This window comes from Anguilla anguilla, chromosome 7 (assembly GCF_013347855.1).
Source record: "Anguilla anguilla isolate fAngAng1 chromosome 7, fAngAng1.pri, whole genome shotgun sequence".
NCBI lineage: Eukaryota > Metazoa > Chordata > Actinopteri > Anguilliformes > Anguillidae > Anguilla > Anguilla anguilla.
Genome location: NC_049207.1, coordinates 29,568,156 through 29,593,426, shown reverse-complemented (window position 1 = coordinate 29,593,426; position 25,271 = coordinate 29,568,156). Strand labels below are relative to the sequence as shown.

General features: G+C 42.7%; 1 protein-coding gene across 1 annotated transcript in view; it reads left to right on the top strand.

The window, feature by feature from the left end:
• The window catches only part of arid2 (AT rich interactive domain 2 (ARID, RFX-like)), a 211,613-nt gene that overhangs the window by 118,047 nt on the left and 68,295 nt on the right, over positions 1 to 25,271 (top strand). Inside the window, 3 exon segments of the mRNA XM_035425440.1 lie at positions 18,370 to 18,539; positions 18,542 to 18,562; positions 19,499 to 21,960. Coding sequence (XP_035281331.1) covers positions 18,370 to 18,539; positions 18,542 to 18,562; positions 19,499 to 21,960 — 2,653 coding nt within the window.

The following is a 25,271-nucleotide window of genomic DNA, read 5'->3' as shown; positions in this document are numbered from 1 at the left end:
ACGTCTGCTGTCAAAAGCCAGGCATACATCAGAAACATCTGGCTAAGTGCCGAATTGGGACTATGATACACCCACAGCTTTCTGATACTCTGCACAGACTGTATTTTTGTAGGCTATTAGTTACAGGGGCTCTTACTGGACTTTGCAAAGTAACTTCATGTCATGCTATTCTAATTGTTCAATAAGCTTCTAATCCTATCAGTTCTGTGACAGAGCATGTGTTAGGACAACTTTAGCCCTGATACAGGCCTCTTTGGGAGTCTGGTTTTATAGAAAACACTGATACTGGCTGGAATTGGCAAGCAAGGTTCTAGCCAGTTTTAGCCAGCCTGATCTGTCCGACAGGAAATGTTAGCTTACCTAGCTCGGCTAGTTAAACTGCCTAACCTCTCCTACCACATAAAGGTAGCAAACATTTCATTCTTCCAAGAAGTAGCTGCCAAATGAAGGAACCTAATCAATAATAGCTGTATTGCTACTTAGGTGGCTTAGTTCACTGAAGGTAGCTTGATTGGCTGGCAGGCAGAAAGTCCAGGTAAATTAGTGTTGAAATTTAGACCTGCCTGTCCAGCGGAAACAATTTGACCTCCGCATTCATCTTCAACTCTACCTGCTCGCAAAGGTCTCACCACCTTCCAAATTGTGCTTGTTCTAGTTTTAGAGCACGCTCTGTCATTTTTATGCCTCCGCGACGGCACAGCCGTGGCCGGAGGCATTATGTTTTTGGGTTGTCCGTCCGTCCCGATTCTCGTGAACGCGATATCTCAGGAATGCCTTGAGGGAATTTCTTCAAATTTGGCACACACGTCCACTTGGACGCAAGGATGAACTAATTAGTTTTTGGTTGTCAAAGGTCAAGGTCACTGTGACCTCACAACACATGCTTTTTCCTTGAGGGAATACAAAACACGTTTTTGCCTTGAGGGAATTTCTTCACATTTGGCACACACGTCCACTTGGACGCAAGGATGAACTAATTAGATTTTGGTGGTCAAAGGTCAAGGTCACTGTGACCTCACGTCCGTCCCATTCTCTCGTGAACGCGATATTACAGGAACGCCTTGAGGGAATTCCTTAAAATTTAGGTGCAAACATCCACTTAAACTCAAGGATGAACTGATTTGATTTTGGTGGTCAAAGGTCAAGGTCACTGTGACCTCACAAAACACGTTTTTGGCCATAACTCAAGAATTCATACGCTGATTATGACAGAGTTTCACACAAATGTCTGATAGGATAAAATGATGAAGTGATGACATTTTATATCCAAACAGTCAATCTAGCCAGGAAAAGGAACCAGGGAAGGAGTGAATTATCACATGCATGAAGCCTTTCCTCCTGGCTAGACCCCATTGTTTAGAGATTGTACTTAAGCTGTGCCCTTTCGGTGGTTGTAGCGTCCGTGTGTCCATACATCTGTATCGGTGGTTGTAGCTGTGTGTTATTAGCTCCTACTCATGCGTGCAGGATAGCATCTGTTCGCGGGTTGTAGCTGTGTGTCCGTAGCTCCTCCTCATGCGTGCAGGATAGCATCCGTACGCGCTAACTATGTTAACTAAAGTAGGCGAAACACTAACATGTTAGGGTTAGCTAAAGTAACGTTAGGCGATAAAGCTGTGCTTAAAAATGTCGTGCCATTGGAAGTGCGTCCTACTAAACGTCTGTGTTGAACGAAGTGAAAAAAGAGACTGGCTCGCGAGGCTAGTGAGTGAGTGACCACCTGCGCATGCGTCCTACTAAATGTCCCACTAAATGTCCATAGTGACCCTCTATGGAGTGACCGCAAAAAAAGTTGAATAGTTCAAAAAATCTGAATACAAGCAACAATGTCTGGAACTAGCCGGTCATTTTGGTGTAAAACATTTGAATGTAGTGCAAAAACTGTAGGACTAGTAAGAGCTAGAAAAATTTGGCGGAAAGTGCAGATAATAAGAAACATGAAAGACGTCAAGAGTGGGCTTGCTGGAAGCAAGCCCACTAATGATAACAAATGTATGTACCCCTTATGATAGTTAAATATTGGCACATTGATATCAATATAATTAAAAAATTATGCAAAAGCATGACACACTGCTACACAACTGAATGAGTAATAATTAACTTTCATATGTCTATCTGTACTCTACAGTATGTAATTTTTGTTTCATGGGGATGGGACGACATTAAAATAATATTCCACCATCGGAAATCTTTTGCAGATGTTCCAGCTTCACGTCAAATTGGTGCATGAAACATAAACATGACTGAGCTACCAACAAATGCTTAGGCTACAGTGTGAAATATCCTCATTAGAAAATAGCTAACCTATTCAAAGACACTCAGTTTAACCCTCTGGGGTCTGAGGGTAAAATGAGGCACACGGGTGATTGTGCCATGCTCTGACATTTGTGTAAATTTCATCAACTTTATATGCAGTGATTTCAAAGTGTTTCATATCTTTGTTTTCAGCACAAACTCAGCTACAATAATATGGCAGCAGTAAGTAGGTCATAATCATATGTGGATTGTAAATTGCTCTAAAAACACACAAACTGTAAACAGTAGTTTTGAACATGCACAGGAATGTTGTAATAAAACACACTAAACAATAGTATCTAAGTTTTTGGATCACTGAAATGTGTTCATCAAGGTCTTGGGTATCAAAAGATGACAAAATATTTTAGCAAATTCAATGAGAAATATAAAATAAATTGCTAAAAGGTAGTGTTGTGAATACTATTTTTCAAAACCAGGTGAGAATGGGAGGGCAAATGGCCTGTCTGTAATGAATATGCATTGGGTAGGAGGACCTGCGATCTAAGTAGGCTATTCACACCTGGCCGCATGCCTCCCCACCACTAAGACAAAGACTCAATGAGCCATTTAGAAGATAGAAACAAAGACATCTTTTGATTTTGGAACATTTGTTGAAGTAAATGTATATGCATGGAAGATGAGATGAGACTGGTGTACTCTTGCGACGCCTGCGTGGCCTCTTAGCTAGTGGTGAACAAGGCCGTGTTTCCTGATCAGCATCTCTGTAAATATAATAAAAACAAAATTGTTAGGAAATGTGACATCAAATCAGACTTTATTTATATAGCACATTTTTTTTCAACAGGTGAAAATTAAATGTGCTTTACAAAAAAGGGACAAACCACTAACTAATGAAAACAAAACTTAGGAAATGTGACATCATATACAAACAAAGAACCAAACAAACACAACCAGACGCAGAGAGGTGGCCTATAATTTTGAGATGCAATGGTTAGAATCGTTCGTAGTGTGGGAATTTACAAGCGCGCATATTAGTGAATATTCTTACAAACACACAGAGAATGTATACAGCACGCATTTACAAATAATGTTAGGTATCAACGAAACAACATTAGCTAAACTAAATAAACATTGATATTCCAACTCAACTACACCCAACTCATCAATAACAATGCCTCAATCTGAAGTAGGCTAGGTCTGTTTAGCCAAAGGGTTATTTTATTGCTATTTCCCAATATGATCGAAAAAAATATAGTCTACCTGCTACTTCTAACACAACCAGACGCAGAGAGCCTATAGCCTATAATTTTAAGATGCAATAGTTTGAATAGTTTGTAGAGTGGGAATTTACAAACGCGCATATTGCTGGATATTCCTACAAACACAGAGATACGTTGCAATACAGTACACATTTACCAATATGATCATAAGAAGTATACTTACTCATGAAGTTGATCCTCAGCTGGATCAGTTCGCTGTTTGAAATGACACCGCTCTTCATCAGTGTCCGGGCGGACCGGACCTGATGAGTTGTTCATCATCGCTCTCCAACAAGGCATGAAGCACGTCAAGTCCAGTCATCCGTGCCATTTTCCAAAATTAAACAAAATGTTTACCTCAAAAGCTATATGCTTTGACATTCTATCCCGCTTTCACAGGCTTGGCATTTCTCACATGGATCTCGCATCGCCCCTCCCCTAGTCCCCTTCTATGGAGAGTAATTATAATGTTGTTAACATGTGAATGCGATTTGGGCGGACTTCCTGCTGAGCGAAATCCACATAGTAATGAGTAAGGACTAACGAAGCATACATGGTCTAATTCATCAAATTTAAAACTTTTAAAACAATTCATATTATTTACCAATGGGCGCATTGGAAAGCCGCGATTCTAAGGTTTCTGTCAATGTTTTTGTTGCATCTGTATGATAACAGCTCGTGAAGTTAATCATCCAAATAGAAACGAAAGTTCATTCCATCTTGTCGAGCTCCGCTGGCGGAGCTCCCGACCCCAGAGGGTTAAAAAATAACGTACGTAAGTGGAATATTTTTTTCAGTAATACTTCCATATCGAGGATGAAATCCTATCAGTGACTTACTCCAAAAAAGGATATCAGCTCGGTCTATCAGCAGCATATGCCTTAGCCATGCGCAGTTCTCAGTAATATTTTCCAAGAAATTACGGAAAACAATAATTACTTCTCCTCGGATGCATGTCTTTTACTATCAGAGGCTGAGACAAAACTTATGTTATACTGGACTATAAAACCAATATTAGACTTGTCATACATCGATGTAAAGCTTATACTGTCACCTACTGGGTAAAATAATTGTCTGTCAAGCCAGAATGTACTAAAAAGTGTGACAACACCATAAACAGCATGTGTGGTTTTACGCACAGCTGTCTTGGAAGGTACCTAGGCGTCACAAATGAGTTTCACCTTGGCGCGGCAGCATGCCCCATACCTATACAGCACAGAGCGTATGGCACTTTTCAGGGCTACCTTCAGAAATAACTACAATGACCACAGACTCTCAGCCCTTAAAAACATACATTACATTAACTTCTGACCTCATGTCAACATACAGAATTCAGAAACAATGTCACAAGTCCGCACAATAAAGTCCCAAACTTAGGGAATTTTGCTTTTTTTAAAATCTTCTTCCTCTTCCGTTTTCTCCTCAATCTGCCCATTGCATGATCACAAATGCTTTAGGCCCACAAACAGTCCATATCCCCATTGAACATTTAGCTACACCAGCCAAGCAAAACATGGCATACACACTCAAAAATCCCAATTGCCTATGGGACCTTCAAGGTCTGGGATCGAATCCTACCTAAGGCTCAGGCAAATCAGTAATTTGTTATGCAAGCTTATTTGCTAACTAATAATTACCTATTACTTTACAACTATTGCTTTTGCAACCGTATGATCCTTGTGGGAACTGAGTTTTATTTTCCTGGAATCCATTCTCGATAATTTTATTTGCAAACTCCACATAGTATTGTTTCATGACTACTGATGAGTATCATTAGTCACCCAATGAGCATAAGAATAGAGATTGTATCTAAACGTCTAAAGGGATAGAAATCTACGTTGACAGAAGTTTTGACATAAACCAACTAGGTTAGCTCTATTTACCACTAATTTGCTGATGTTTAACCCTGATGTAGCCTGCCTATGTCCTGGCCGGCTACAAAAAAAATCATATTTCAACCAAATCTAGCCCGTCTGTCACCAAACGTAATGACTATGTTATGTTATGTTACCATCTAGACGTTTGGTTCACCGGCTAGATTTGGTTGCAGTGTGAAAGTTTTCTAGCCGGCTGGGATATTGCCAGACCTGAACATAGATTTCCACCCCTTCATATGTCTAGATTCTATTTATATATGTCCAGATTCCATTTATATTTAGGCTATTGCTTACTGGGCTACCTTCTTTAAAAGCACAAGCAAATGATGCCATTAAAGAACATCTTTTTATTGCAAAGTCGTTCCTGGCCCTGGCCAAGTAGCCGTTATAACTTCATTCCATTATGCAGTATTGATGTTGGAGCCATTATTCTTGTATGTACTTTTTGAATATTTTTGTTATCTGCTTTGGATCTAGACAATTTTTACTTTTAATAAATTCACAAAACTCAACATCATTCGAACTCCTGTGGAATCTGTTGACTGAAAATTGCCAAGCCATTAGTAGCTTACAACCTGGCTTTTATTTAGAAGGCTACTACAATTGACATTCAAATTATTTCAGAATGTTCAATGCATATGTTTAGCAAAGATTACAAACGGGGAGCCATATGCATTTAGTGACGGCAGATTTATTGATTTTCTTAAGTGGCAACAGCTGACCATTATGGCGTTTTTACTGTTTAACTACCTTTTTTTTTTTATTAGTCTACTGTAGTTAACGTTACCTGCAAACACTGTTTCTAAATAAATGTTGGCTAGTCCTATTCTCCAGGGGCATACAAACAATTAGTATGTCTGTTGTGTCTACAACACCCCATTAAAAAAACTTCCATATAAAAAGAGGACAAAACACTTTCATAACTAGCAGTACGTGGACAGAAAGTACCTATGTTTATGCACAAGACCTAAACTGCATTTGAGACTTGTTAAACATCAGAGAATATGGTAATTACACTGGTGCCGTCTCTTTGATATATCATTCCATAAGCAAACTCATCTCAGTCATGGTTAATATGCATCTTTATCTTTGTTCAATAGTGTATCTTTGTACAATAGTCTGGCATCATGTCAGACTTAACCTTGATAGCTGAGGAAGAGAGCAAAGAGGAGTTCTAGCTACAACTATGCACATATAAAAATGCCTTATAAACCTTATAAACACAAAAGGTGGTGCTCAAGAGAAAACGGACCAGGAGAGATGGGTAGACAAGTTGCCAGAGTTGGACGGCTTTTTGACAGCAATCACCAAACCCACCACTCAACCATGTCAAAAAGTCTCACCATGGGTATATCAACAACCTTCCTAGCCGTGGTTTAATAGTGAGAAGTGTAGGCTACTGCAGTTATGACATTGCCTGTCACAGTAGCAACAGCAGAGTACTGTTTAAATTAATGAATCATTTTTCAAATTAATCAAGAACTACCTGATGAGCTGCATTGGACAGGAGAGACTGAATGGACTTGCTGTAGTCTACTTTCTGTCAAGAGCATCAGAGCTCGGCAGCTGAAATTGATGGAGATTGCTGATTATTTTGTAAATGAAGACTCATTGGATGCCTGTCAAATTAGGAAACATTGGTTAGCAGCATTGCTTTGGAATACAGCATGTTTAATTTGTGTGAGCTTAGACAATATTGTTCATTTTAACTCATTTGGATATCGAGTTGGGCTGCAACAACTAATCGATGACATTAACAAAACCGGCAATAAAAATGAGCTGGCAACGAATTTCATTATCAGTTAGTTGTCTACTTTTTTAAACGTTTAGTAGGGCTGTGTTCGAAAATTGTGTTTTATCTAGAGCGTAATACACCAAAATGTTGCCAATCTAGATAAAACACAGGTCTTGCACGTTGACTGCGTAGTCACTACATTACTTCATAGAGAGAATGAAAACACATTCAAGTTTTCAAGTGAGTCATTGCCTAATTTTCAACAAGTGTTACTCACAAATTAAGCGAGTTCAGCTTTCGTGCTTGAGTTTCATTTCAAAATCTTTTGTGGTTGAATTGCATTGCAATTGCTGTCTCTCCCTACTGATGCACCATTCCATTAATAGAAAAACTGTCTAGATATTTAGGGGTCCAAGCAGCGAAGCTGGTGGGACCCTATTGTATTTGTTAGGATTATTATTATTCTTATTTTTCTCCGCTAAAAGTGTCTGAGGCTCAGCAACCATAAGTCCTACAGCAACCAAATTTGGCAGGTGGGTTTCTATGGCCCCCCACTACTCAGGCACTAAAAATCACCTATGTCAGCCAGATGGTGGCGGTATAACAAAGGGTAATGCGTAAAAGGATCAACACAAAACTTCATGGACCTATGCATCTGAACGTGCTCTACAACTTTGCCATTGGCACCACCTATGTCCGCCATATTGTTTGCCCGCCATTTTGACTTTTTAGTTGGGGCGTGGAAGTTTTCTTCGCTAAAATGTCTGGGGCTCAGCAACCATAAGGCGTAGACCATCCAAATTTGGTAGGTCGGTTCCTATGGCCCCCTACTACTCAGGCACTACAAATCACCTATGTCGGCCACATGGTGGCGCTATAACAAAGGGTCATGTTTAAAAGGTCATAACTCCCACACCGTAAGTCAGATCAACACAAAACGTCATCGACTGATGCATCTGAATGTGCTCTACAACTATGTCCGCCATATTGTTTGCCCGCCATTTGGACTTTTTTATTAGGTGGGGTGCGGAAGAGCTGGAGCTCCACATCTAAAGTGTTACGACATCTAGTAAACTTCTTTACGGCAAGCGACATCCATGACGACGCAAGTAATCCGACACCGTAGGGTCTAGTTTTTAGCAGTGAGGGGAGGGTCTGAGCGTCGAGGAAGCAATGGAAGACAGTGCCAGCCAGAGTGCATGCTAGGCTACCAAAAGTTTGTTAGTAAAAGCTTTTTGAGAGGATGTATAATTACTTTTCTTGAGCATGGATCCATTTGAAGACAGTATCGGGTGAGTTCGTTTAGTCTTTGAATCTGTCATTATGCTGAGAAATAGCTAAACCATTTTATTGATAGGTTTTGAGTTTCTGTGCAAACGCGCGAAAACACGCTCGTATAATGAAACAATGACGGTAATACATATAGTCCGTTTCGTTCCGTTGCTACCATAACATAACACACTATCTTGTGTTTACAGCTGCAGTTTCTCGCTGCAATTACTAATATTGAATATAAACAAAAGACGCAATTTATGCTGTACTCTGCCAATGTCTAAATAAATAATACGCTGCGGTAAAGCTTTGAGAGGATGAATCATTACTTTTCTTTGACATGGATCCATTTGAAGACAATATCGGATGAGTTTGTTTAGTCTTTAAATCCGTCGTTATGCTTAGAGAAATCGTATTCTCAATTTAATCTCTAAATTGACTAAGTTTAGGGTTGTAACTAGGTAGCTGTTTCGTGGGTGACTTAGTTAATGCACTCATCTTAACTATTGCTCGTATTTTTGCATAGACTGCGTTTTTGCTGTTGTTGTTTGTGTTAGTGTTAATCAGTTTAACCTACAGGGTCCAAGTTGAACTATGCGGTTGTTCCCTGCACTTGGAACTGTACTTCTCTCTAGGGTTTTCGACACACTTGTTCCTGATTATGATTATACACTTTGTTGCACATCGCTCTGGATAAGAGCATCTGCCAAATGCCTGTAATGTACTTTTATGTAATATTTCGTAGCAACAAGATAAACTCGACATTAGCCCTAAAATATGCCAATACAGCAGTGACAACGCTGCTCACGCAAGCTTTCTAACGATGTATATCATGTCTGATTTTGCTTTTGGAATAGCGTTTTATATGTCAGCGTAACCAAATATTTTCTCATCTGCCAATGTTTAAATAAATAAAACGGTAGGCTGTTCTGTGCGTAGGTCACGACTTGATATCTCGTCTTTTGTTTCGTTTTTTCTCAATGTCGTATTTATTATTTGAAATGTGTATTTATGTGTTATTATTCTATCTGTCTCTGAGGCGCTCTGAATGTGCATTCTCTGCTAAGCTGAGCCATGGATTTGTATAGGTTTTGTGTCTGATTATAGTGTTGGCACAGTACGCCGACACTTCAGCACTTTTTCGGTACTTAAAAAAATAAAAATAAACGGTTCGCTATTAGAATTTTCCGACGTTCTGTAGTTTTGTGTCAAATGTAAAAGCCAGGGAACTGTCTCCCGCATTACTGATTGAGAGGATGAAAAGTGTAATTTGTCAGAATCTTCACTAGATGGCAGTAGCAACTAAGGTTGGCAAGTGAGGTGACCTGCGCTTGTGCATTCTTCGTGGTTGATACAGCGCAAGCTTAGACTCGGTTCACTTCAGTAGCAATAGCTGTTCTAATTTGTAAATATTTTATTATAGGAAGATGCTGTAGTGTTATTGAAATATGCTGTTTTTAGATCTATTTTAAAGTGAAAGACCTGTTTAAAGATAATTTACTTTACAATTGTTAAATTTTTGAAATATATTTAATATAGTTTTCTATGGTTTAGTGTTGTAACACTATAGGCCTATGCTTATTGATATGCTGAACAGGCTTCAACTTAAAGGTTGTTAATAAACCAGGTTTTTAATAAACCGTGAATTTGAAAATGAGGTCAACCCTTGTGGACATTACGTTTTTGATCAATTAAGGTAATTTCAGTATCGTTAGGTACCGAGTATTGAATCAGTATTGTTTCAGTATCAATTATCATGATACTAAACCTGGTATCGATATCAAAGTCAAAATTTTGGTATCGTGACAACACTAGTGTGACGCCTTTTTTAGTTGCGGCATGGAAGTGCTGCAGCTGTACATACACACCGGGCCATCTAAGTGTTACAACATAGTAAAGACCTTTACGGGAAGCGGCCAGGACACATCCATGGCGACACAACCAAGTCATCCGCCAGCATCTCTTAGCGCAAAATTGGCCATAAGTCATCAATATTTTACTACGTCAGACACATATTCCAATCCATTGCTTATCATGATATTCAGTAGATATGTTGGGTAAAGGTATATGATCATGAGGACAAAGCCATTTTAAAATCGCTCCATAGGGGGCGCGATAGTGCCAATGCTTGGACCCCTCCCAACACCGCTTGCGGCTTTAATTATATATTGTATCAGTTATATTTCCTTTTATTTCCTTAGTGCATCCCCAGTGTCAATTTATTTTAGTAGTGATGTGGTGATAGTGATCAGTATTTGACCCTTAGATCAGCAACTGTTCACTGTTAAATCTTTCTTAAACTCAGTCCAAAATAGGTACCATGGCATATGCTGGTTTTCATTCTATCCACAACTGCAATCCCAGAATTAAAAAAGTTGTTGATTTTTCTTGCTTTCATGTTTAGTGGGATTGTGTACCCTAAACCACATTGTGTGAAATAGCTATGCATGCCACGAAGAATAAAACTCCCATATTCACATTGTAGTTTATTGCAAACAATTGACGTAAGAGAAGTATGAATGAATGAATGAATGAATCATTGCATTCATATAGCACTTTTCCGTATGCTCAAAGTGCTTTACAGTGATATGGGGGATCTCACTTCATCCACCACCAATGTGTAGCACCCGCCTGGGTGATGCACAGCAGCCATTTTGCACCAGAACGCTCACCACACACATCGGTTAAGGCAGAGAGGGAGAGAGCAGTTAGCCAATTAAATCAGGGGATAATTAAATAGGCTCCTAATTGGTGAAAGTGTGGACACGTGGCCACTAAAACAAACTACTTGTAGATAATGAAGAATTAAAAAGGCAAAGTGAATGATAACAAGCCAAACCTCTAATGTATTAAGAAGTTTAAGGAACAAGCGGGAATCCGCTATAGCTGCGACCGCACACGCGCATGCATCCATGTGTGCATGCATCCACGCACACACCCTCACGCAAACACGTGACCTCTTCTTTCATGACCAACCTTTCCACAAAATCTTGTGCAAATCTTTGAATCCATTCGGGAGTTATGCGCCTTTTTGTGATAGGCCACGCCCCTTCACACACCCTCACACAAACACGTGACCATCCCTTTGGCTCATGACCAACCTTTCCACAAAATCTTGTGCAAATCTTTGAATCCATTCGGGAGTTATGCGCCTTTTTGTGATAGGCCACGCCCCTTCACACACCCTCACACAAACACGTGACCACCCCTTTGGCTCATGACCAACCTTTCCACAAAATCTTGTGCAAATCTTTGAATCCATTCGGGAGTTATGCGCCTTTTTGTGATAGGCCACGCCCCTTCACACACCCTCACACAAGCACGTGACCTCTTCTTTGGCTCATGACCAACCTTTCCACAAAATCTTGTGCAAATCTGTGAATCCATTCGGGAGTTATGCGCCTTTTTGATAGGCCACGGCTATCGCCACGCACCCTCTTGGTCAATCGGCCTTGAAAGTTACTCAGCTCTACCTTCGGTCATGACCAACATCCATGCCAAATTTCAGCCTCCTGGGGCGAAAACTGGCCGCTACGGGGTGGGACACTTTTTGTGAACCAACCAACCGACAGACACAGCTGTAGACCTGTGGTTGCAGCTAAAAAGAGAGAGCCAACCTTAGTTCAGAGCATTTCTGTATAGCAATGCAGTGGAACACACATTCATAGTCCAACATTGGACGTTTGTTGAAACCAATTGATGCGTTGAAGCCATTTGATGTAGCAAAGCCTGTTAACACTTTGTGTTTTATGTTTTTATCTTCATAATTCATCAGAACAGTTGAGCTCCTTTTAAACTGCTGACTTGGAACATTATAACAGTGTTAAAGACATGCTACTATATGAACTTTATAAAAACCTTTATTATGCACAGATGCTTAAAGCGTACTTTTGCATGTTTATGTTTCATAACTTTCATCTAAATTGTTTGAAAGAAAACATTGTTCATGACAATGAACAATACTTGCAAATTTTCCATTTTTTTATATTCCCAGAAACAAGAGTAAATAGTCTGCAATCCAACTAATCGATGAATCGAAAGAACAATCAATATGGTTATTAGTTGCAGCCCTAATATCAAGTACTTTTAGTGGCAGGTCTAGATTTTGTAAGTCTTCATGACTTAGACAGTGCTTTGTATGTGCGTGTTGGCATTTTTTTTTTTACTTTGAAAACATGTTTTTTGGAGTGCATGTATGTTAAATAGTCTAGAGATTCATACCGAAGTATAACACTATGCCAACTTGCTATGGGCGGTGTCTTTATCTGTTATCTACTGCAGAAGAATGCATTTTCTTGTACAGAATGTTAGAATTTTACCAAGTTTTGCTTTTCAGTTATCTTCAATTCAATTGCTTGGTATCCCAAGTAGTAAATATAGCTGGTCCATCCCTAATTGGAATACTGAGCAGCCTCAGAAGAATATTCATTTTCAAAAGTGCAGTGCGGCAAGAGATAGGGAGAGTATTGCATTTTTCCACATCCTGTTTCATATGATGAAACAAGGCTGTCAAATTTGCCTTAAAAATTGGGTGTTACGAATAATCCTAAATATACACTACATGGCCAAAAGTATGTGGACATCTGTTCTAATTAGTGGGCTCGGCTACCTCATTGCTAACCAGTGCATAAAATCAAGCATACAGCCATGCAATCTGCATAGACAAATATTGGCATTAGAATGGGTCATACTGAAGAGCTCAGTGATTTTCATTGTGGCACTGTCATAGGATGTCATCTTTTCAGCAAGTCAGTTTGTCAGTTTTCAGTCCTGCTAGAGCTGCCTCAGTCAAATGTAAGTGCTGTTTTTGTGAAGTGAAAACATACAGGAGCAACAACAGAGGTAGGCCACACAAGCTCATAGAACAGGCCAAGTCCTGAAGCGTGTAGCGCGAAACATAATTTTGGGTTTAGCGGAATGCAGTGTCCCGACTGTACTGGCCCAAATTTTGCCAACTGTAAAGTGGAGGAGGAATAATGGTCTGGGCTGTTTTTCATGGTTTGGATTTGATCCTTTAGTGTGTTGGGAATCTTCTCCCGTGTGGAACCAGGGTCATTCCTATGTTCCCAGGGTCCTATGTTCCCCATATTTATATGGCACATAATGAGAACATGACAAAGGATCCTATGTTCCACAGCTACATATGTTCTCTCCCAGGGTCCTATGTTCCCAGGGTCCTAAGACATGCTCCCATGGAACCAAGTCGGGAAAGGTGCAGTAACACACTGAGGACCACTTTCCAATTGAAAAGGTTTTATTTTGATGCGCAAAGGGAGACTCGCCACGGTGCCACGACAAGCGTTCCGTACAAATCTCAACGAGACAGTCACAAGTGAGGGTTTAAATATTCAGTTGAGAGGTGTGGTGATTGCCATGTGTAAACGTTCCCAGGAAGGAATATACATTACAGCAGACTTCCTGGGGACACCCAAATGGCCTGCTGCCTTTGATCTGTGGCTATTGTATATCCTTACAAACAATGATCAAACTCTATTTGTAGCCATTTGTCTCTAACAATGGGAAGCAGTTACAGAGTTTGAGTGTGGGAATGTGTGTACAGATGAAGTTAGAATGCAGGAAGGAAGTTAATTGTTCAAACCTATCAAGTTCCAGTGAACAGAAATCTTACTTCTACAGCATACAATGACATTATAGAGATTTGTGTACTTCCAGCTTTGTGGTAACATTTTAGGGAAGGCCCTTTCCTGTTTTAGCATGACACTCAGTTTTTGCAATCTGTGCACAAGGTTTTGTAATAGGAGCCAGCGTTTAAGAAATAGCTAAGCAGCTAACTTAGTTTGTATGTAGCCCGTTAAAAGTTATGTCCAAACAAGATTAACATTATCGGTTGCTTATAACTGTCAGGATTTTCAGGGAAATGGACCCAAATGCAGAGTGGGGGGGGGGGGGGGGAACCAAGAACTCCAAATGTAAAATACAACAAAGACTTTAATTACAAAAGAACTTGGGAACAAACAAAGGGGCCATGAGGGGTAAAACAAAGAAAACTCCAAAACTTCCTCAGAAAAAAGAAACACAGCCAAATTTCACAAATCCAAAACATGCAGAACAGAACTCGGGCAGGGCCGAACACAGTAAGCCGGAAACACAAGGAACCAGCACTCGAGTCAGGGAAGCAAAGAACTTGAATAGACCAGCAACTAATAAGACACAGGTGAGCACAATAGACAATCACACCAGACTGGAAAGGGGAAAATGAGACGCAAAGAAAAAACAATGATAGAATAATTGAAAACAATAATACAAATAAACGAAGGGGAAAGCAATGAGGGAGAACTAACTGAAACACAACTGAAGTGTCGCCCAAAAAGGAAAAACAGAAACAAAAAAAGGCAGAATCCTGACCCCCCCCCCCCCCCCCAAAGGACATCTCCTGACGTCCCAGAAGACTGACCTGGGGAGGGGGGTGATGTACAGGACGGAACAAGACTGAGCAGGAATCGGACAGAACGGAACAGGACTCAGGAGCCAGACAGGACAGAAACAGGACTGGAGTGGGACAGAACAGGACCGGACTCGGGGCTGGACTGGACAGAAACAGACTCGGGACAGGACTGGAACGGAGATAGGCACAGGATCAGGACGGAGCACGAAGACGGGACCGGGCACAGGAACTGGGCGGAGCACAGAGACGGGACCGGGCACAGGAACAGGACCCGGAGGCTAACCGGGCACAGGAACACAACCCGGAGGGGAGCCGGGCGCAGGAACAGAACGGGCGCAGGAACAGAACCCGGAGGGAAGCCAGGCGCAGGAATAGAACCCGGAGGGAAGCCGGGCGCAGGAACAGAACCTGGAGGGAAGCCGGGCGCAGGAACAGAACCTGGAGGGAAGCCGGGCGCAGGAACAGAACCCGAAGGGGACCGGGCACAGGAACAGGACTAGGAGGGGACCGGGCACAGGAACAGGACTAGGAGGGGACCGGGCACAGGAACTGGACTGGACAGGACAAGAACAGACTAGACAGGAACGGACTGCACTAAACTCTGACACATAAGAAACTGATTCAGACACAACACAAAACTGATTCAGACACAACACTAAACTGATTCAGACACAACACTAAACGGACTCAGACAACACGACACAGGACTGGACTTAAGACAGACACAAAGCAGACTCAAGACACTACACTGGACTGGACTCACAGACGACACTGAGGTGGACTCACAGACGACACTGGAGTGGACTCAGACAAAACTGAAACGGACTGAGACAGACACTGAAATGGCCTGATACAGACAGGGAACGGCCCAAGACACAGACAGGGAACGGGCCAAGACACAGGCATTGAACGGGCCAAGACACAGGCAGGGAATGGACTGCACAAACCCCAGGAACAAGACAGGGAGACCTAACAAAAGGGCAGACAGAGAGACAAGCAGGTGGGGAGACACTCAGCAAGACTGACAGACAACCCAAAGACCGGCAGACAGGGAAGGAGAGGGGCGAACTCAAAGACTGACAGACGGGCAAACAAAACAACAGACAGGCAGACTGACAGACAGACAGGTAGACAGGCGGGTAAACAGACTGGCCGATGGGCCGACAGCCTGGGGGGCAGACAGACAGGCCAACACACTGGCTGACCGACACGCGGGCAGGCAGGCAGGCAGGCAGACAGACAAACAGACAAGGGGGCAGGTGAGCAGACAGCAGTTGGGAGAACGGACTGGACCCCATCCCCAAGGGGGAAACTCCCTCCCTCGTGGCTGCGGAAAAGCTCCAGGGGCTGCTGGACGGGCAAGGTCTCTGGGCCCTGGGCCCTGGGCCAGGGCAGCGACGGCTCGGGAGCATTAGGGGATGCGGGTACACTGGGGGGCGCGAAAACACTAGGCAGGGCAGGTGGCCCCTGCTGGAGTCTGGGCAGGACAGGCGGCCCCTGCTGGAGTCTGGGCAGGACAGGCGGCCCCTGCTGGAGTCTGGGCAGGGCAGGCGGCCCCTCCTGGGCGCGGGACGGAGCAGACAGCCAATTGAATTTGATGTCCTTAAAACCAAGATTTTAAAAACTTTTTAAAAAGCTTTAGAGAATTACCAAGACAGTCAAGCATATCATTACCATGCACTACTCAGGGTACTTCAACAGAGAAGTCAGGTGCAAGATGTTTTGCATGCAAACGCTAGTTCTGCTCTAACTGCAGAGATATTTGGCTGAAAGTAAAAGCAGCGTTGAATGTTTTTTTACCCAAGAGAGCTGACTGGTCAGTAACGTTAATCCTGAAGCACTGAAGCAGGAACTGATAAGAAACTTCTGTAGTTGTTTGAGAAACATAAGGGAAATGAAGATGGCCATAAAACTAAATAGCTGCTGGTTGTTTGTGATAGTTAATACCTGCCAGCTAGCTAACTAATAAGTTGTGACCCTACCTTAATGTAAACAAAAAGACGTGATTTATTACCTTTTTAAAATTATTGCACATGTTAAGACATGTTTTCTTTGACCTCTGGCACTAAAACCAGTTGAAGTTCAACAAATTTTTATTCAAAATATGGTGTCAGGTTTTTCCTCTTGTCTACACACATCTCTGACAGTCTCTCTCAAAGATGCCTCGAAAAATATAATTTTCTATTCAATAGTATATCAAAACTAATTGGTTACTTGAATAATTTAAATTAAAACTTTTATTTCACCTTTTCGTTAGCTAAACGAGGAACTAGATGCTGACAGGAAAGACATGACTATCGGCAATTTATCTTGATTATATTCTGAATTAATGTATTCTTATTGCAGACATATGAAGAGTTGGTATAAATGTAACAAAACTGTTTGAATTTTGCTCATTTACTCAACATATTTAGCCTGGCACTGAAATTGTACTTGAAGCACCTGACGTTGACAAGTTCTGTAATATGACATGAGTACAATGTAGTGACCTGTAAATTAAGTTATGTTTGTTGTTCTACAGCATTGAAAAAGGAGGCATTTATCTCATTGACTACAGACCATTTCAGTTCAAACAATATTAAGTTTACGTGAAATTAATTAAATGTTTAATTAATTTGGCCATAGCCTATTCATGAATTAAAAACAAAACACAAAACCAAATGGTAAAAGCAAATAGCCTACTTTACAGATCAATCTGGTATGCGCTTATTTTAAATGCATGTGACCCAGGTGGCTGTTTCTTTTCCATTAATCAGTCCTGAAATGGCTATTATAGCAGCAGCCATGTAAAAAAAAGTTATTGACTATGTTACATTTATGATGTGTTGCATTTTTACCGACTCTCTCCTGTACCCTAAGTGAAACATAGTTGACAGTAGCCTACAGACTGCTCAAAACTATCTATTAAGTTTCAAAGTGGCCATAAAGTTCTATACATTTCTCTCAAATTCAACACAGAAATGTTATGGGTAACATAACCTGCCATATCCTGTCCCAATGAATGTTCTTCTCCTTTCTCGTTAAAGCTTGTTAAAGTTCTAGTTTGCTCATGAGTCCCGCGGTTGAAGTGTTAACTGTCAGATCTGGATTTAAGTGCTCACATTTCCCATCTGGTGGTGGTTGTGCAAGCAGCAAGTTGTTCCTGTTGAAAAAATAAAAATGCTTATTTGCCTCGGCCGGAAAGCTCTTGTGGCTGGCAGCGGAAAAGGAACCCGAAAACCATGATTTATATCATGGATTGCAAACGTAATCCAAATACCATCCATGCCAGTTTTGCAAGCTGGCGCTGCGGCATCAATCCAGAGTGTCAGTTGCATGCGTGTCCTGCATAATATATTGAGAGGCATACTGGATTTGCCTGCCAAATGCCATGAGGTTTTTAAGCCTGGTAAAGGGGTGAAAAATAAGAAGAAACATTACAGATATAATATGCACACTTGTTGCTTGGCCTCCTAATAGAGAATCAAAGTTAATTAAGTTTGAAAGAATAAAGTTTGCTGCTAAACCATTGTTGGTTATTACATGGTTATAGATTTGCCTTTCCGTTTGTTGTCTCTTGTTCAGGAGCATCTTCCCAAACCACACGGTAAAGCGAATGGAGGATTCAAAGACAAGTGGTCAGGCCCACATCCATGTGGTCGGAGTCAAAAGGAGGGCCATCCCACTCCCCATCCAGCTGTACTACCAGCCACTGCCTCCACCCACCCCTGTACCTCGTCAGGAGGCACCACAAGAACCTCCCCAGCACCCTCTACAGGTAAAGATGGGGCGAATTAAATTGAAGTAAAATCTTATCTACCTTATCTAAGTTTTTTTAAACCCCAGGTAGCCTAATACCTTTAGCCTATAGTGCAAATAGGCACTAAAGTTAGAAATATGGCAAAGGAGGAGTTAGGCTTAGATGTGCAAGTAAAACATTGTGGCAAGAATGTTTATTCCCAGTGTGAAAAACATTTACATTCATAAAAACACTTTTTTATCCTGGTAGTTTGTTTTTTGTAGTTGGTGTCCTAGATCAGAGATTGGTGATTAGTTGGTGGCCTTTTTATTTTAATACATTTTTTAATGGAATTTTACATATTCTTTTTTAATAAAAATAATCATTTTTCAACATAGTCATTAATCAAGCCAGAGAAAAAAGGCTGCAATGTTTATTTTTCTCTGGAGCAGTCCCCAATAATGCCTTTCTCTTTTGCCCACAACAATTTAAATTGCACTGCAGTCTGGGAAAAGTAAAAAGTGGCTCACTCTCAAAATTGCATATAATGTTTGTTTCTTTTTTTGGGGGGGGGGGGTCATATAGAGATAGTGGAAACATTGCCAAAACATAAAATTGTGATTTTTTTGGTGTAGTGCTTAAGAGCAGAGATTGGCCATGTTGCGCTCATTACCAATGAATTCATATGATCTACTTGTGAGTTACTCTTGTAAGTAAAAGAAAGGGCTTGGAAAGCATACACATGTGCATGTTTATTTTGTGTAAATGCAGGTAATAGCTCCAGAGTCTTCTATATTCACATAGCTGTAGAAAGCTGTTCCTCCTGCAATGTCAAGATTTTGCATGGTGGTTCTGTCATGGGCTTTTGGCATTGCTGCTGAGACATTACAAAGCATGTGCTAATAATCCAGAGGTAGAAAGTTCTTGTTAGTTCCACTTGCTGGAGGTCCTGATATTTTCTGTGTCTTTGCATAGGCTTGCCACAATGCCCTCCAAGTTTGGGTGGCCTGTTCCAGCAGACAGCGGTCAGTAGCCTTACAGCCAATCCAGCAGCCTCCCGGCTGGCCTTTCCTATCCAAGGGGCCCCCAGCTCATCTCAGACTGTTCCCAGGACACCCCTAACCCAGCAGCAGCTGTCCCAGGGTGCTGGCAAGCCAGGAGACATCTCAAAACCTGTGAAAGTCCAGAGCTCCTCCTCTGCCTCTGTCCAAAACCATACAGCCATCCACCAGGCTGCGGTCAATGTGGTGACTTCCCAGGGCCTGTTGCAGCATCCTCCCATTCTCACACCTGGGGGGGGCCCAGTTACTGTGTTTCAGCAGGGCCTTCCCCAAACTCACATCCTGACAGGGCGCGTTACAAGTGCGGCCCCACCGGTTGCTGTCTCAGGACAGGCACAACCAGCCCCACAGCAGCCTGTCACCCAGGAGACGGTGGTACTGGCTCCTCCACAGTATGTGGCTCACTCACTCCCCTGCTCCTCTCTGCAAAATTTCCAAGTGGCCGGAGGCCAGGTGTTCACTATTGCTGGCATGCACAATTCACAGAGCTCACGTGTCACCTTCCAAAACATTGCTCCCAAACCTTCTCCGCCCCAGACTACCCTGGCAGCCCAAGCTGTGCAGCAGGGTGTGGTCATCGTCAACTCCTCCCCCCAGCAGAGCCAAGCTTTCGCTCCAGCTCTCCATCAGATAGTACTGGCCAACACCTCCACCATCCCAGCCACTCAAGCCGTTCAGCTGGCTGGACAGTCCAGCATGGCCACCTGTCCCCCACCGACACCCTGCACTTCACCTGGCGGTCCTATGTCCCAGGTCCTGTCCACCCCCTCCAACCTACCCCAGGCCCCAGGCCCACCCCCCACAGTTAGCCAGATGCTCTCTGTGAAACGCCAGCTGCAGCAGCACCCTGCAGCCCTAACACCTGGACAGCCTACCTCCACGGAGTCCAGCTTGATCAAGCAGTTGCTGCTTCCAAAGCGGGGCCCTTCTACACCAGGAGGGAAGCTCATCCTTCCCGCTCCGCAAATCCCACCGCCCAACCACGCACGAGCCTCTAGTCCCCATATGGTCTACCAGGTGGCCAACAGCTCCAGTCCCAGTTTTGGAGTACAAGGCACGCCACAGACCCCCCAGGTCCTGGTGGGCCAACAGAATGTGCAGCTAGTGCAGAGCCCCATGCAGTCGCATGGCGCAGTGCATACCGTCCCTATCTCAAACCTGCAAATCCTGCCTGGTCCACTCATCTCTTCCAGCAGCCCAGCCGCCATTATCCAAGGTACCCCCGGCAGCCAGATGACTTTTACAGTTGTCCCCAATACTGGGTTTGCTGCTGCCACTGTCAGCCAGTGCGGTGCATCGCAGAACATCGGCACTGAGGGTGCGGTGACACCAGCACAAATGGCAGTCCCAAGCCCGCCTCTGGCCACCTCCCCAGCCCCCACACCTCCTTTCAAGGGGGACAAGATAATCTGCCAAAAGGAGGAGGAGGCTAAGGATGCCACGGGGCTACACATACACGAGCGCAAGATCCAGGTGATGGAGAACTCCCTTGCCGAGGGAGCTGTCAAAACAAGCAATGGGGACTCAGCAGAGATTGGGGCCCCCACCACCAGGCTGTTAAATGGGAAGAAGTGTGCTGACTCCAGTCTACCTCCTTTCAACTCAGGGAAAAGCCAGGTGGAAGTTGGCCCGTGTTTGCAGATCTCGAATGGGCCCTTGTCTGAAGCAAATGGGGTTCAGGGGGCAGGGCAGCCAGATATGGTGGAGTCCAAGGGTGACCCCAAGCGGTTTCTGGTGAATGGGCTCTGTGACTTCGAAAGAGGGGATGGTCCTCATCTACACAAAAACATTCCAAATCACAAGGCTTCCAAACACTTGGGTAATGGGGAAATTGCTTCCCCGAAATGGCAAGAGAGCCTAGACCCTCCTAAGCAAGACACTGCCAAAGCCAACCAATTGGAGCGAATGTCCAATGGGCCTCTGGTGGCCTGTAACTCCATGTCCATTATGAACGTGCAAGCGGAGGTGGCGCCCTCCCCCTGCGTGAAGAGCACCAGCAATAGCGCCGAGGTCTCCAATGGCCCCCTGCGGCCGAACCAGCAGCAGTACCAGGACCCTGTATTCACAACCACCACAATCCCCCACACCCCTTCTGCTGCCACAACAGACACTCTGCCCTCTAATGGCACCGGGAACGAAAGCAGGGCTGCCAAGAGGCTGGCGCAGGATTCAGACAGAACGGCCGTCTCTGGGATACCCAGCAAAGTCGGGGTACGGATAGTAACCATCAGTGACCCCAACAATGCAGGAAGCAGTGCCACAATGGTGGCAGTTCCCGCGGGCGCTGACCCCAGCACAGTAGCGAAAGTAGCAATAGAAAACACTGTGCAACAGAAGCAGCACCCATCACCATTTGTGCTGCCAGTTGTCGCTCAGGTGAGTTTGTCCCATTTCCCCATGGCCACTGAAGTGACACTTGTGACAGGTTAGCATAAGTTTTGGCCTCAGAAATAACTCCATCCATGTGCATTGAGGGTTTCTGTTTAGATATATTTCCAGTAATCTAAACTCAAACTGATGGACAGAGATTTGAGGTAGCACTGATTGCGGTCTGTGTGAAGAAAGTTCTGTGCTGATTGTGGTTAGCTTCTTAGAGCTGTACGGGCTTACCTTCGAGTTCAGTCTCCTTCGGTCACCCTTGGGGGAAAAAAGTTTTTATTAAGCTCCGCTGTGTGTGCGACCGCAAAATACCAAACGTGGACAGAAAAGTATTGGCACTAATTGGTGCTGACCGCTGCTTGCAGTTCGACTGAATCTGACCCACATGAATGTCACCGAAAACTGAAAGCAAATTAGAAATACTGATTTTGAAAACATATTTTGAATTAGAAATTTTAAGTGAAAACTGAATTCAGTTGCATTCAATTTCAGATGGTGAAATGCATTTCAGCTAGTTATGCAAGTTATTCATGCAAGTTATGCGACACATCAAATTTGGTGAAATATCTGTCAGATAATCACCCTGGCCTTTTCAAGGAATTTGAAAACCTACAGTTTATAAGTTAGTCCCCTTTTGAATTAAATGCATGAATCCATAAGTACTGTCATAAAAGAGTAATTAATAATGTGGAGTTGCCCATCTCCCTTCATATGCCCTAAGCTATCAAACACCCAATGGGAAAAAGTAATTACCCCCCTTAAACTTGACTACACTACCTTTAGCGGCAGTAACTTCAAAAACACATCCTGTAATCTGTCTTTCACATTGCTACTTTTCTTTGGAGAACTACTTGATTTCAGACAAATTGTTGGGTGTTCAGACATGAACTGCTCATTTCAGGTTCTGCCACAGCTCCACAATCTGTATTGGGATCACTTTGATTTATTTAAGCAAATCTTTAATTTTGTTTCCTTTCAGCCATTCAGATGGGGACTTGCTTTTGCGTTTTGGATAATTGTCTTTGTTGGTGCAAATTATGCTTCAGCTCACGGACTGATGACCGTAGACATTCTCCAAGAATTTTCTTGTACAGAGCAGAATTCATATGGTAAATGGACTGCATTTATATAGCGCTTTTATCCAAAGCGCTTTACAATTGATGCCTCTCATTCACCAGAGCAGTTAGAGGTTAGGGGTTAGGTGTCTTGCTCAAGGACACTTCGACACGCCCAGGGCGGGGTTTGAACTGGCAACCCTCCGACTGCCAGACAATCGGTCTTACCTCCCGAGCTATGTCGCCCCTGTATTCATGGTTAAGTAATGGCAAGTCTTCCAGTGGCAGCAAAGCATCCCCACACCATCGCACTACCCCTACCAAGTTTGACTGTTGGTATGATGTTCTTACTCTGAAAGGCTCTATTTTTACATCAGACAGAATGGGCACGGCACGTGTCACGTAAAAGGTTCCACTTTTGACTCATCTGTCCATAGAACATTGTCCCAAAAGGCTTGGGGATCATCCAGGTTCTTTTTTTGAAAATGTGAGTCATTTTATGGTCTCTTTGTTATTGTAAAGTTATGAACTCTGAACTTAGCCGAGGTTAGAGAGGCCTGGAGTTCTTTGGATGTTCTTCTGGGATCTTTTTTGATTTCCTGGGCGAGTTGTCGCTGCACCCTTAGAGAGATTTTGGCAGGTTGGCCACTCCTGGGAAAATTCACGACTATATGAGTTGTACTGTGTCTCACTGGTTTGGTGGAGTCCCCGAGTCTTAGAAATGGCTTTATGTAACCCTTTACAGACTACTTTTTTTCTCATCTCTTGTGGAATTTCCTTTGATCGTGGCTATGTGCTTATTGAAACTTTGTAGTGACTACTAAACTCTGATGGTAAGATTCAGTATGAGTGAGGTTCAGATTCAACAGAGCAGGCTGCAATCAAGACGCTTTACGGAGTAGCAAGGCAAACACCAGGCCTGAACCCCCAAATAGCAAGCATGTGAGGTAAAGAGCTCCCAGTGGGGAGAAAACCCTCAAACGGTGGCAAGAAAAAAACTCATGGGAAGAAATCTCGTGAGGAACCTGGCTGTAGAACTCGGGCAGCCCATCCTCCACTGGCCAGTCTGCTGTAAAGTAGTCATAGAATGGAATGTAGCAGAAATGCTGCAGGGGATCTATCACAGACAAACAAGAATTTTTGAGGGAAATTGTTTTAATGATATTGAAATGAAAACAACAGACCACAAATACTGTAGGCAAAGCAGTGGGCCTACCACAGCAGGATGAAATTAATCCAATGAAATTTGCTCCAGTGAAATTACAAATGCCAACTTTCCAGTAGGTCCGCATCACAATTCCACAACTTGGTGCAACACTTTGTTCGGATGATCAATGTATCTGTTGCAGAGCTCTGTGGTCAGTAAGTCCAGAATGTCTCAATGGCTGATATGAATTTTGCTTTCCTCTTGGGTATCAAAAATGTATCAAAGCGGATTACAGACACACCAAGAAAAGTACTAAAATGTGCAAAACGTGACAATACGCAAAATGGAAAGCATTAGTTAAAAGAAATGTGAAGTACAGTATTTTTGAGCAATTTCTTCAGTAATAGTGAAGAGTGACCCTACACAAATTGGTTACATTTCTGCAGATGTCATATAGTCTCTTCAGTAAGTAAAGTCTCAATTTCAGTGAATACTGAAAATATGTCAGAGGCGTTGTCGCCATGGAGTTCAAAACCCATCCTTTATACAACTACAACAGTCACAATTACTCATCCCACTCTGAACTCTTTATCAGCTTCATCACTCAATAATAATGAATTAATTTTGTGTGATTATATATGCATAACAATTCGAGCCATTCGCATCAAAGCATCAGTCATTGCACAAACTGCCTGTATTTCTTTATTGATTCGAAAAAAGAAAACAAAAAACAGAGACACAATTATGCATTAAAAACAAACACAAAACCAAATAGCGAAAAGCAAATAGCCTACTGTACAGACCAATCTGGTGTGTGTGCTTGTAATAAATGCATGTTACCAGGTGGCTGTTTCTTTTCCCATTAATAATTTGGTATAGGAATGAATTGCGTGTAGCCTGTACAGTCCTCAAATGGTGATTGTAGCAGCAGTGCACAAGAAGTTATTCACCTTATAACATTTTTGATGCATTACATTTATACATTTTTTATGCATATACATTTATTTTTGGGAGCCTGACAACCTGCACGAACGGTGATGCTGTCAACAATCAGAAAGGAACAGCTTTGTAGTATTTACACTCTGCAAAGTTGATTGTTATACCAA